The sequence below is a fragment of the Apostichopus japonicus genome, chromosome 8, assembly GCF_037975245.1.
Source record: "Apostichopus japonicus isolate 1M-3 chromosome 8, ASM3797524v1, whole genome shotgun sequence".
In the NCBI taxonomy this organism is placed as follows: domain Eukaryota; kingdom Metazoa; phylum Echinodermata; class Holothuroidea; order Aspidochirotida; family Stichopodidae; genus Apostichopus; species Apostichopus japonicus.
This window is the reverse complement of record NC_092568.1, coordinates 9,787,097-9,799,127: the sequence shown is the minus strand read 5'-3', so window position 1 is coordinate 9,799,127 and position 12,031 is coordinate 9,787,097. Positions and strand designations below refer to the sequence as shown.

The window sequence follows — 12,031 nt, the reverse complement described above, 5'->3', positions numbered from 1 at the left end:
GACACTGCAGCGCAATACAACACTGCACACATCGAAACCCAATAACGGTGTAAGAATGATACCGATGTTAAACAATTTAATTGGTTGTAGGAGATCAATAATTGTCTTACTGAGGATCACAATCATACAACATTTAAGACGATTTCTGACTAAATCGAATTACCGGAATCTAAAGTTGAATGGTATAACTTTTTCATATTTTCACATAATTTTAATGGGGCCAAATATATAAGGACCTTCATCTTTATTATTAGTCAAATTCAAATAAAAGAACAATTCGAGAAAATTTGAAGACGAAAAGAACGTTTGTATGTTCCTGTGGGTATTCTATAATATATAGGGACTAAAATGTCTAAGACAATGCCAGTATTAACGAGGCTGCATGAATCAAACACAATGTTATATATTTATATAGACGCAGTATTTACAAAATATAGATAATGATATTAAACAGAAAGTTACAGTAAGCAAATGAGAAAGTAAAACTTATAAGAAACCCTGAAATGGTACTCTATTCTAAGTAGACTCCGACAATTCTGGAACAGTAGAATTTTTAAACAGCAGCTGTAGAGATTTCTCTTCAAACCCAAAACTTTTAACCGAGTTAAATGCATTTACAGTTTCTTTCGTGTTTTCATCACACTGGCAATAAAAGTAGGCTAAAATATGCTTAGGCAGCCTTCAGTAAGTTTTTGTTTTAAATATGTATACGTTTTAATTACTGATATATGGATTGTAACTAGTAATGATAGATATTAGGAAACATGATGAAGAAAACAGAGATATTATTGAAAACATGATGTAATGTTGTTTTCATATAAAGTGTAGAAACAAAGAATACCATGTCAATTTGCTATTGCACATCTCGCAGAATTTCGTAAGTTGAGAGATATATACACACACATTATATATATATATATACATATATATATATATATATATATATATATATATATATATATATATATATATATATATATATATATTAAAAATATTGAAAATTAGAACGTTATCTTGTCTTATATGTTAATAGACGAAAATTACGCTATACGCATCCTTTGCAAAGCCAGCCAGTTATAATGTATGGTTAGTAGGCTTACCTTTGCTGCAAAGGCTAACAAAAGAAGAATAAATATGAAAGATATCACTTGAAGAGAAATTGAAATCGTCGGAATTGTAAACCACAGGAAAATTACTAGTGGATATAGCACTGCGATATCTCAAGCTCCTCTAAGAAAAGCAAATATTACGCTGATAAAATGAACAAGAAATAGAAAACAGAATTTTCATCCGGTGCAACCAACAAATTGTTATTAAGTTTTGAGGGGAAAAGTGAACCAACCAGACAAATTGATTTGTCCGTTTTCTTCATTAAAATCTCTCTTTGTTTGAGTGTGAAAGTAATAAATTATCCATGGTTGCTGATAAATTAAAAAAAAAATGGAACCATGATGTTTCAATGGATTGCACCATTACCAATATAATTTTGTTACCATGGGAAACCACGCGGATGAATACGTGTTGCATATATGTGATATTTTCTATTTTAAGAAAATAAAGAATAGGTTTGTACACATTTAGTGAACACTCATTCACTTACTATAGACTTCGTTTATCTGAAAAACGATTTTACCTATTAAAGAAGTGATTGGTGGCAGGCGCGTACAAGAAAATTTTGGCTGAATAAAAAGCCTCCCAGATCGCTGGAAATGGCACTTCCCAGGCCTTGTAAGTTGCATCTTAGCATTTCTCTTTTGAAATTACTAGCGATATCATCAAAACATACAAAAAATATGCTCAAGGGGGGGGGGGTGGCTTCCCCCTCCCCCCCCCCTCCTTGGCTACGCGCCTGATTTGTGGAATGTATAGACGGTAAACAGTGTGTGGTATTGTGCGTTCCAGAGTTACACGTTTCATTGCTTTTCTTGATAAGGATAACGATAAATTGGAGGGTTCAAATCAGGTATACATGCTTGATATATATTATGATTATTCTCCGCATTTTAAGCTTTAATCACACCACTCACCCCAATGAGAGCAAAGGAAGCGAAAAGCAGGACATGGAAGATGGCCTAATATGATGTGGCGTCCCGTCCGCGAAATTATTTTTCCCACTTCGACGCGGCCATATTAGCATAATGGGCGTGGACTATCGGTCGTTGTTACGGCTTATTGGTCTACGTCACAGACTATGCAGTGATATCTCTCGGGTGTTTGTTTGGGTGCTGAAAGTTCTCAATTAAGTTACATGTCAGGGATTCTAGTACACGTACCAGTATAATAAATAGTATAGTACAGAGGGACATTGCTATTTAGGCATAGTTATAGCAGGGAGCTGCTACTCTAACAGTAACAGCTCCCTGGTTATAGTTAATACAGACGCAAGTGACAACTGTTTAATAAAATGGGTAGAATATTTCAAGTCCGTAACAATACCCAGTAGCCGCGTACGTAAACTAATGATGAAAGCACGTAGGCTCCTTACTGCCGTTTAAAAGGGGGTTCATTTATAAATGAACAAATAATTTAGAATGATGGATAAAACAATATGGGGCACAATACAATACATGTATCTTTGTAGGTTTTTAGCATTGAAAGGTCAGTGGGCCTACCTGGTGTAATATGAAGTGTAATAATCAATACCACGGGAGGTTCATTTATAACTTTTCCAGACCCTGCTGTCACGGGAGGTTCTTTTCCAAACTTTTCCAGACACGGGAGGTTCATAACACATCAAATAAACAAACACAGTTTGATTTTGTGATGGAATTTACCTCAAGAGCTCCATAAGACCCGATTGACTGGGAGGAGCAGTCGCACATCATCATGGATCTCATGAAGTCATGTCTTAGGCCTGAGTATATGAGGCCTGAGTATATTAGCTGAGTATATTATTAAAGAGCTATACGTTAGAGCTCGAAGTCGAAGTCACAAACTTGCCGGCCTGTGACGTATTTCATAAGCCACGCCCATGTGGCCGCGTCGAAGTGGGAAAAATAATTTCGCGTCCCGTCCCGGTCCCGGCCAGTTGCTTCTATGTAAGCAATATGTGCTCATGCCGGATGTAAAATAGTGTTCAATCTCTGTGTGCATATAACAAGAAATGTTTTTTACTTCATTGAATACCAATGAAAAAAATTTGCGCAACTTAACTGCGTTTAGGGATGGTCGTAAGAGTCTTTCTCCGGAATATCATCCATTCTTCCTTGCTGCTTTGCTTTGCTTTGCATGCGGGCCATTTGCCTTTGACTGAATCGATTGCCAATTCTTTGCAGGGTCCTGGGTTTTTCTTTACGTCTATGCACCGCGCAATGCTACATTGGTACTGTCTGGGTATAAAACATCAACTTCCTTGCACGCAGGGACACGGAATACGAGAGCAGGCTTTAAATGCGAAATGTTGTTCAGTCTTTTTGTCTGGACTAGTATTTCAGTTAGCCTAAAGTCTAGGCTACCGTAGACTACCTCTTTTAATTAAAATTCTTCAACAACAAAAATAAGAATTTCGCGCTTTTGGTACTAACGTTAAGCTGGATCACTACATGTATATAACAGCCCTTTATGAGACTATGAAAAGTATATAGACCAAGTTAGTTAAGTTTTGGCCTAGCGTACAGTAAGTACTGTATCAGTGTATGGTCTATCGCAGTAACTTCATTGTTGAGAACATAAATACCTGTATTTTCGAACTCACTGGACATCATAAAAACAAGGGTCTTGTAGACAGGTTATTTTATTGTTATTTCCCATTCATACATAAAAGTTATTAACAGCAGCATCCTGACGATTAGAGATGGAAAGTAACTTGATGCCAGAGAGGCTCTCAGCTAAGAAGAAAGGGTGAGTCTTGCAAGACAGAAGGCATTGGTTGTTCAAGGTATTAGTTTAACTGATACATGTAAATGCCAGTAGCAATGGGGTCAAGAAAAAATTTTAACCAGTAAAATTGCTTTGCGAATTTGAACCGGATCCACCTTAGTTCAAGTTGTAGTCAGTGTTAAAATGGTTTTGTGTATTCTGTATCAGGAGTTGTTTGTCATATACATGTGGGAGTGAGACTGAAAGTGGTGACCCCCACCCCCCACCCCCCCAGTTTTGAGGAAAGCTCAATGTTAGTGCCCTTCTTTCAGTGGCGGCTGGTGCCAATGGGCATCTTGGGTTGTGCCCTTCCTAAAAATAAAAAGGATCAGACTTATACAACGATTAATAAAAACAGCATTTATGATTCTGCTATTTTTCTACTCTAATTTTCAAAAATGTCCTTAATTCTAAAATGAAGCTTGTCTATTTTATGAAGTGGCCCTTTTCGGCTGAACAATTCTTGTTCTCTTACACATTATAACATCCCTCGCACCCTTTGCGTGTGATTCTGCCCGCTAAACTCAGTAAGAGTATTTAATCTGCTGAGATGAAGTATTGTACGCTGATTGGTCAACTTCGCTGTTGTATGGGCAGCATTTGAAAGGATAGGAGGCGAGAGAAATTAGGGAAATTTGATATAATAGATAACTTTTGCAATGTAAAATGAAGTAAAACATTACTAAAATGTTTTAAAAATCCTAGGTATTGTTGTCTCAATATTACTTTCTGTAGGACAGTTTGGGTGGAATTATTGTTTCAAAATCCCATGCAACCCCTACTATCATCATCCATCCTTCCCACCCACAGCCCCATTTATCATCTAATCGACTGGCTGCTAGTCTACCATAAAAGTTACCATAAAACAAATTGTGATTTTTGTGGTCTGTTTAGAGAGCATCAAATGCCATTTGAAGATAATGGAATGCTTCATTGTCATGCCCACAATTATGTAAATACCTCAAAGCTGCATGGGAGGGGGGGGGGGGCTGCTGCGCTCCGATTGGGTCATTCCAGAATTAATAAAAAAGTCATCAAGGTAATCATGAATTCATGGTGCATCATCATAGTCATCATGATTATTATTATCGTTATTATTATTACTATTAGGTCAATATACTGATGTCTCTTCTACGCATCCTTATATCTTACCCACAGCATCGCAACGGACCACACATATTTTGCAGTACAGTAAATGTGGATGAAGCCTCGTTTGATATACTATGTACGATACTATTCCCCAAGTTAGCGCAGTTCTTGGTGATTTGATAGTTTGTTTTATTTCCTGCCTTCTGATTTTCCTCAATTCAGGACTAAATTACTGTTGAAGTAAAGATGTGATGATTCACTGAAATAATACAACAACCCACTGCTCGTCAAGTTTGGTCCTTCTCCGCAGACTAAACCCTCGTCTGCCCCCTCTGTGCGCAGTCACCTATGTACTATGAAACTTATAGCTGTTGAAATGAGCGGCCTTCCAAAAGCTCAAATTTTTAAAAAATTTTATTTGTAATTCCAGATTCTCAGACTGATTAAAGCATATTTGAATTGGTACATTCTTCATGCCAAGGCTGAGTCAAATAAAAATTACAAGGCCATCTCATTAGCGATGCAGTTTGATACCTTGTACACATGTCAAGAAACATAAGATGAGATTTTCATTCCTGATTTGTCGATGATATTAAATCTAACAATATCCTGCAGTCTTCAAATTTCAAACCATTTCCAAACAGATCTTCTTTCCTTTTTTTCTCTCAGGACATTTGCCTTCAAGACAATCGCTGACCGTTTACCTACCATTCTTACAAAAGTTATTGATACAACCTACCAGTACAGACTGAAAGCTGCTGAACTTTATGGAGAGGTTAGAACATTATAAACATTCAAGTTTGTAACTGATGAACTTTGTGCAGAGTTTAGGGAGTGTAATTGTAGTTTGCTGCTACTGAACTTCATGGACACAGTACTTATTTCTGTTTGTAGTCGGTGAACTCACTACTAGGTTAGTTATAAACTTTCACTTTGTAGGTGTTGAAGAGTACAGAGGATAGTTAGATAATCAGATTTTGCTCGTTATGGAGAGATTTATCATTAATCATATTTTCAATCTGTTTCTGCTGAACTTTCAATACTGCTGAACTTTACAAATACATAGGTACAATACTCGATTTATTCAATTCTGTTTCTGTTTCTTCTGATATCAAAATCTGCAAAATAATGAGTAGATAAACAAACTGTAGCTCACCTGATGTTAGATATGTGAATTCATATCATGCCTGAAAATACCAGTACTAAAATAACAGTGCAATTTTGCTTCTTCTTTTTTTTGGAATAGTTTTTCTGAGTACTCTTGCTGTGATTACTTTATATAAGGAATGCCAATGAGACAAAATCTGACACCTGGTTTATTCCATGTTTCTAATGAGGTTCTAATGAGGTTCTCAAACCCAAACACAATGGCATGTATCCCATCACTAGAAAGCAACTAAACATTTCAATTACTCATAATTTACAGTTCACTATGCCTGTTATCCTCTCCTGGCAATCTGCTCAAGACAGAATATTTGTATTTTGCCAATTCTCTCCTCTCCTCTCCTCTCCTCTCCTCTCCTCTCCTCTCCTCTCCTCTCCTCTCCTCTCCTCTCCTCTCCTCTCCTCTCCTCTCCTCTCCTCTCCTCTCCTCTCCTCTCCTCTCCTCTCCTCTCCTCTCCTCTCCTCTCCTCTCCTCTCCTCTCCTCTCCTCTCCTCTCCTCTCCTCTCCTCTCCTCTCCTCTCCTCTCCTCTCCTCTCCTCTCCTCTCCTCGCCTCGCCTCGCCTCGCCTCGCCTCACCTCGCCGCTTCTCTTTTCTTTCCTTGAAGAACTTCAGTATTATTTTTTACTAATCTCTTGTTCACAGGAAGGAGCCAATGATTGTAAAGCACTGGCTGGTCATCTCTCCAAGCTCAGGAACTGTCTCCAGACGGATAAGCCGTTGGAGGAGATTGGAGACGGTAGAGATGACGAGGAAATGTGGAACAAAGTGTTGAGAGAAGAGACAGAAACCAGAGATGGAGTTCCTCCTAGTGCTTTCACAGCCTCTTGGCTATACGTTGAGTGTTACATGTACAGAAGCGTAAATGAGGGAATCAGAAAGAGGTAATTGTTATAACATCCACATTTTTAATTTACTTTTTTTTTAATTCTTGTAGATCTAGTGATGTGATCAATTTGACAAATTGCATATTTCGTGTTTGGCAGCTAGCACACTGAAACTATCCATATACCTACTCAATGTCAGATCTTTAGGAAACCTGTCATTCAAAAAGAGTGCCGCACAGATAATCGCATATATCAGATTTCACCGATATCCGATAACTTAGATCCTAATATCCGTCGATCCCGATATTTACAGAAAAAGACGTTGCAAATATGAAGTTTTAGGTCACAAAAGATATGAAATATTTTTGACCAAAATTATTGGTATTTAAATTTCGAATGCAAATTTTTCCGATACCAATATTAGACCTATGTCGTCACTATTGGCCAATACCGGTAGTGCACACTGGTAAATCGATGCAACTTTACTAAAAAACATGAAATACTAAAAAATGTTACAATGTGTAGGATAACAAGACAAAGTTACCAAAACGAGAAAACGTTGAAAGTGTCTATATAACTCCTAAGGTTTTCTCAATTAAAATCAGAAGACAAAATTGGACTGAACCATATACCAGACAGAGATAAGGGAACATGTTGTCATTGTTTGTTTGTTCAATCATGTACAGTTTGCAGTATTGTCGACATAATTTGTACTGAATGGGCAATCTGTCAAAATATAGTCTAAACTGAAACAAAATCATATCATCTTTTGATTTCTTTCTCTTTAGTCAACACCTGAGGGACTTTGATCCTTTTCGAAATCAAAAGGAACAGGCATTGGAGACGTCCAGAGACGCCTTGATTACGCTCTCGCTTCACTTACAAGAAACTCTGAAAAAGGGAGCCGCCAACTTTGAATCTTTCTCCGAGGTTATACAGGTGAACAAACTTTCCAATATTACCAGCCAAACATCAGTGAAATATGCTATGACATACCGAAAATGGTCTCTCTGACAAGATTCATCATCATAAACAATCATTCTCAATTGTCTCATATTTCTCAGAATCTGAAAACTTTTTAACTGTCCCTTCTGTTATACTGTTACATGTCATTTAGCCTTTGAAGAAGATCCTGCTAGGATCGAAACATCAGGCCAACTTACTTTTACACAACATTTTAACTGGATCAATTTCTCATAAAAAGTATTTGCCTCTTCCCAGGCTTCTGAGCCTCTTGACTTCACATCCCAGCAGTCTGTTAAACTTGTTTTTCAAGCCTCCTTCTACAAGTAAACCAATAGTTTTATGTAAAGTTAGCTTTATTGAAGATTTATTATGTAGCTTAGAGCTCATGAATATGAATGTATCTTTTTGACATGTAATCTGCCTCTGGCGCACTACAGAACCTTATTTGTTTTCTTGTACTTGTAGGAATGAACAACTAGTTAGAAAGGGTCAGCTACTCTGTTGTGTTAAAACATGATTTCCCCCCGTTACTTTTAAAATAAAAGGTACAATTTAATATCTAATAGATGATTATCTCATTGATTTAAGCTGTCAGAGGAACACCACAGTTGTTTGCTCTTCAAAGCTATCGAAATCGTATATACGAAAAGGATTTCGTTGGTCGAGGTTACTGTATACTAGCAGAGATAAAATATGCCATGAGTTTGGTTTTAATTTTCATCTGAGGTGTAATTTTTTTTATTCTTATGTTTATTTTCAGATTTCTCTATGGGGGAATAAGTGTGATTTATCTATTTCTGCTGGAGTTGAAAATTCTCAGAAGATAAGTCCCGTTGAACCTCTGCAACGATTGAGGCCGTACATTCTGGTAAATCATGTGGAACAGGTTTGGAAGGTCAGTTCAATTTGATCACAAAATGTTACTGATTATTTATAATTTCTGAATTGTCACCATATCTACAATTGAGATATTTAGCATGGCATTTTTGAAAGTTTAAAGGGTTCCCCCCCCCTCCCATCGTTCTTTAAGGTAAAAAAAAACATGATTTGTAAATAATGGAAATTTGGACAGGAACTAAAATTTAATGTTTTAACTTTTACTTTTTCACATTTAGCTTGTCTCTTTGGACCCTTTCCTTTCTGTTTTATTTATTTGTTCATTCGTTCGTTCGTTCATTCATTTGTTCACTTTTTTTTGGCCAATGCAGCTTTTACAATCACACAGCAACAAACCACTGAGGTTGGATATCATTCTAGACAACGCCGGCTTTGAACTCTTCACGGATCTATGTCTAGCAGATTTCATGATGTCCACCAGTCTGGTCACATCCGTTCATCTTCATTATAAAGCCATGCCTTGGTTCGTCTCGGACGTAACCGCGTCCGACTTCCACTGGACTCTAAAACAGCTGTCCGATTCGGAAGATAAACTGCTCTCGTCCTTTGGCAACAAGTGGCGAGATTACTTGAAAAATGGCAGATGGATTGTGCACGATCACCCCTTCTGGACGACCTGTCATGACTTTAGCGAGATGAAATCAGTCAGCCCAGATTTGTATCAAGAACTCACTCATTCCGACTTAATCTTCTTGAAGGGAGACCTCAATTACCGGAAACTTGTCGGTGACAGAGAGTGGAGTCACACGGAACCTTATGAGAGGGCGTTAGGCGGGTTTAATCCGGCACCCCACTGTGCTTTAAGAACACTCAAAGCCGATGTAGTTGTGGGGTTACAGAAAGGGGTCGACACAAAAATAGAAGCAAGGAATCCAGAATGGATGGTATCAGGGGAATATGCTGTTATTCAATTTTCTGCCAAATAAAACCATATAGGATATCAAAATGGATTAGTAATCGGTGTTAAAATACAATCCTTTTCTGTTAAAGGGAAATACTCCTTTTCTTTTTCTTTTCTTCATATTCCAAGTGATTGGAGTATGAGCTCATAAATATGCTTAAATTGTTATCTGATTTATACCCAACTTGACCTGTTATACAGCTACAAGCCACATGACTTTCTCAGCTGGCAATTGGCTGCATGGTGACCATAAATGGCTGCATTTCATGCCAATTGTAAGACACTGATATTGCTAGATTCTTCGTGATTAATTTCTCAACAAGCACAGTTTGCTGCGCAGTGACTGTACAACAGGGTTGTCCAACCTACGGCCCGCGGGCCACAGTCCGGCCCGCCGCAGGGTTGCGCCCGGCCCGCCAGAGATGCTCTACGGTGCGAAATGTTAGTGAGCAGATTTATTGATAAAAATTTGAAGCTATATAATCAATCATTCGAACCTTCTGGGTCCAAAAAACGGCATACAGGTCAGTTTGTGTGACACTCTCTCAGCGGAGGGGGGGGGGGGGCGGCTGGACTTTATTCATCTGTTTTATCAGGAAGGGAAATAAAGCAGTGCGCTCCACGCGCAGTGCTCACATTTTGTTGTCTTGGGCTTCGGGCAAAAAAATAGAAAAATCTAGCGTGGGGTTCATGCGGCCCCTTCCTTCATCATAATCATTCCATGTGGCCCTCCTCCACAAAAGGTTGGACAACCCTGCTGTACAACAACTTGGTTGATCGTTAGACACTCAAATTGCTAGCTACATCATGTATAGACAGGAAACAGAATGGTATCTCTTTTGCAAAAGCTACCTTTTTCTTTGCCTTCAATAACCGACTAACTATACACATAAGTTGCAACAAATTATGTTTTAATACAACTCTCATTTTAATTAGCTGAGCAACATACAGTCATTGAATTCTGTTTTTATCTTTGGATTGCTATGGTGATGGATTTGTCAAGAATATTATTGATATTGTAACCAGATAAGCGTGTGTGTTGTCGCCTCGAGTTTTCTCATGTATAAGTAATCATGGTTCTTTGGTATAAAAGGTCAGTCCTCTGAAGCTGAAATTTCACTTTTTGATTACAAATACTACTTACAGAAAAATTTAGTAATCATACTCAATTCTAGCCTCAATTATTAAGAAATAGAATACATATTACCATTTGAACAGGCAGTTCTCATGCTGATCAGGTAATAATCATCTTATTCTGATCACAAACAAATATTATATCTGAATGGACTGAAAGTCTTCTATGCTTGATTTTATTTTATATTTGATTTTTAACTTTGTTGCTATCTTTCATAATGTATTACAGTAAGATATCTATCAAAATGCAATAAAGGTTTTTTTAAGTTCTTGACAAGATTCAAGGCTTCAAGCCTATGAAAAGTTTCTCACATTTGACTTATCTGTTTGCTACAGTATGTAGTTCTCTCAGAACAGGGTTTAGAACTGAATAGCAGGGCTAGAAATATGTTAACTAAGAAAAACGTACCCCCCCCCCTCTTCCATCCCCTTAGCTTTCATTTCCCTTCCCAGAGAAATTTTGTGACCTGCATACAATTATCTAAAAATATGAAAACCTTTCATAAGAGAAAATCTATATTGGCACAAAAAAAGAAAGACAAAGAAATGGGTATTTAAACATAGGCAGAAGAATTTTCCTAAGAGACTGCCAAAGTTTATCTTGCAGTTGTTTCATTTTTATCGACGGGATGGTTGGGAGAACAAACTTCCTTTCCCCTGATTTATAAAGGATAGGTAGGCCTATATGCAAAATAAAAATGGATTGAACTATTGGGTTAGAAATGCTAGGTGGAGAGAAGCTGTGAACTGTTTAACTCCCTGAGGAACAAATGCGGGGCAGTATAAACATATCATTGAAATTGTCCGTCAATAAATTTTTTTTTTTTACTAACACATTTCTGGGGGCACTGGCTGAGGGCTCCGCTCCAGCCTCACCACTCGGGAAACACAAGTCAAGCAGGCATGGGCAAATCTCAGCCTAAATTCAGTTAGATCCACTATGAAATTCAGGTGGAAATAAGCGCACATGACTACAGAACATACAGCGATTGAAAAAAATATATATAATTCGAAAGTTCAGTTTGATCCTTCATCTTTATTACAGTCTTTTTCGTTTTTAATGTCAGCTATAGGCCTACTCATCACTCCGAATGATAAATCGACTTAGGCTGTGGCTTTATAATTTCCCTCTTCTAAATGATCGTAATGTCATTCGAATCCAAACCTACGACTCGGGGGATGGGAGTGGCCCGGGA

General features: G+C 37.7%; 1 protein-coding gene across 1 annotated transcript; it reads left to right on the top strand.

Moving 5' to 3' along the window:
- Positions 1-3,284: 3,284 nt before the first annotated feature.
- Positions 3,285-11,138, top strand: LOC139970586 (damage-control phosphatase ARMT1-like). The gene is made up of 6 exons (XM_071976388.1): positions 3,285-3,840; positions 5,617-5,722; positions 6,756-6,994; positions 7,726-7,876; positions 8,664-8,798; positions 9,112-11,138. Exons 1-6 carry the CDS (start codon positions 3,794-3,796, stop codon positions 9,724-9,726), a joined length of 1,293 nt encoding a protein of 430 aa, XP_071832489.1. The 5' UTR covers positions 3,285-3,793; the 3' UTR covers positions 9,727-11,138.
- Positions 11,139-12,031: the final 893 nt, after the last annotated feature.

Bases quoted from the DNA above. Each gene is read 5' to 3' on its own strand.
- LOC139970586 (XM_071976388.1), top strand. From the start codon at position 3,794: ATGGAAAGTAACTTGATGCCAGAGAGGCTCTCAGCTAAGAAGAAAGG. The intron at 3,841-5,616 runs GTGAGTCTTGCA...TTTTTCTCTCAG, and splicing joins CTCTCAGCTAAGAAGAAAGG to GACATTTGCCTTCAAGACAA. The intron at 8,799-9,111 runs GTCAGTTCAATT...TGGCCAATGCAG, and splicing joins ATGTGGAACAGGTTTGGAAG to CTTTTACAATCACACAGCAA.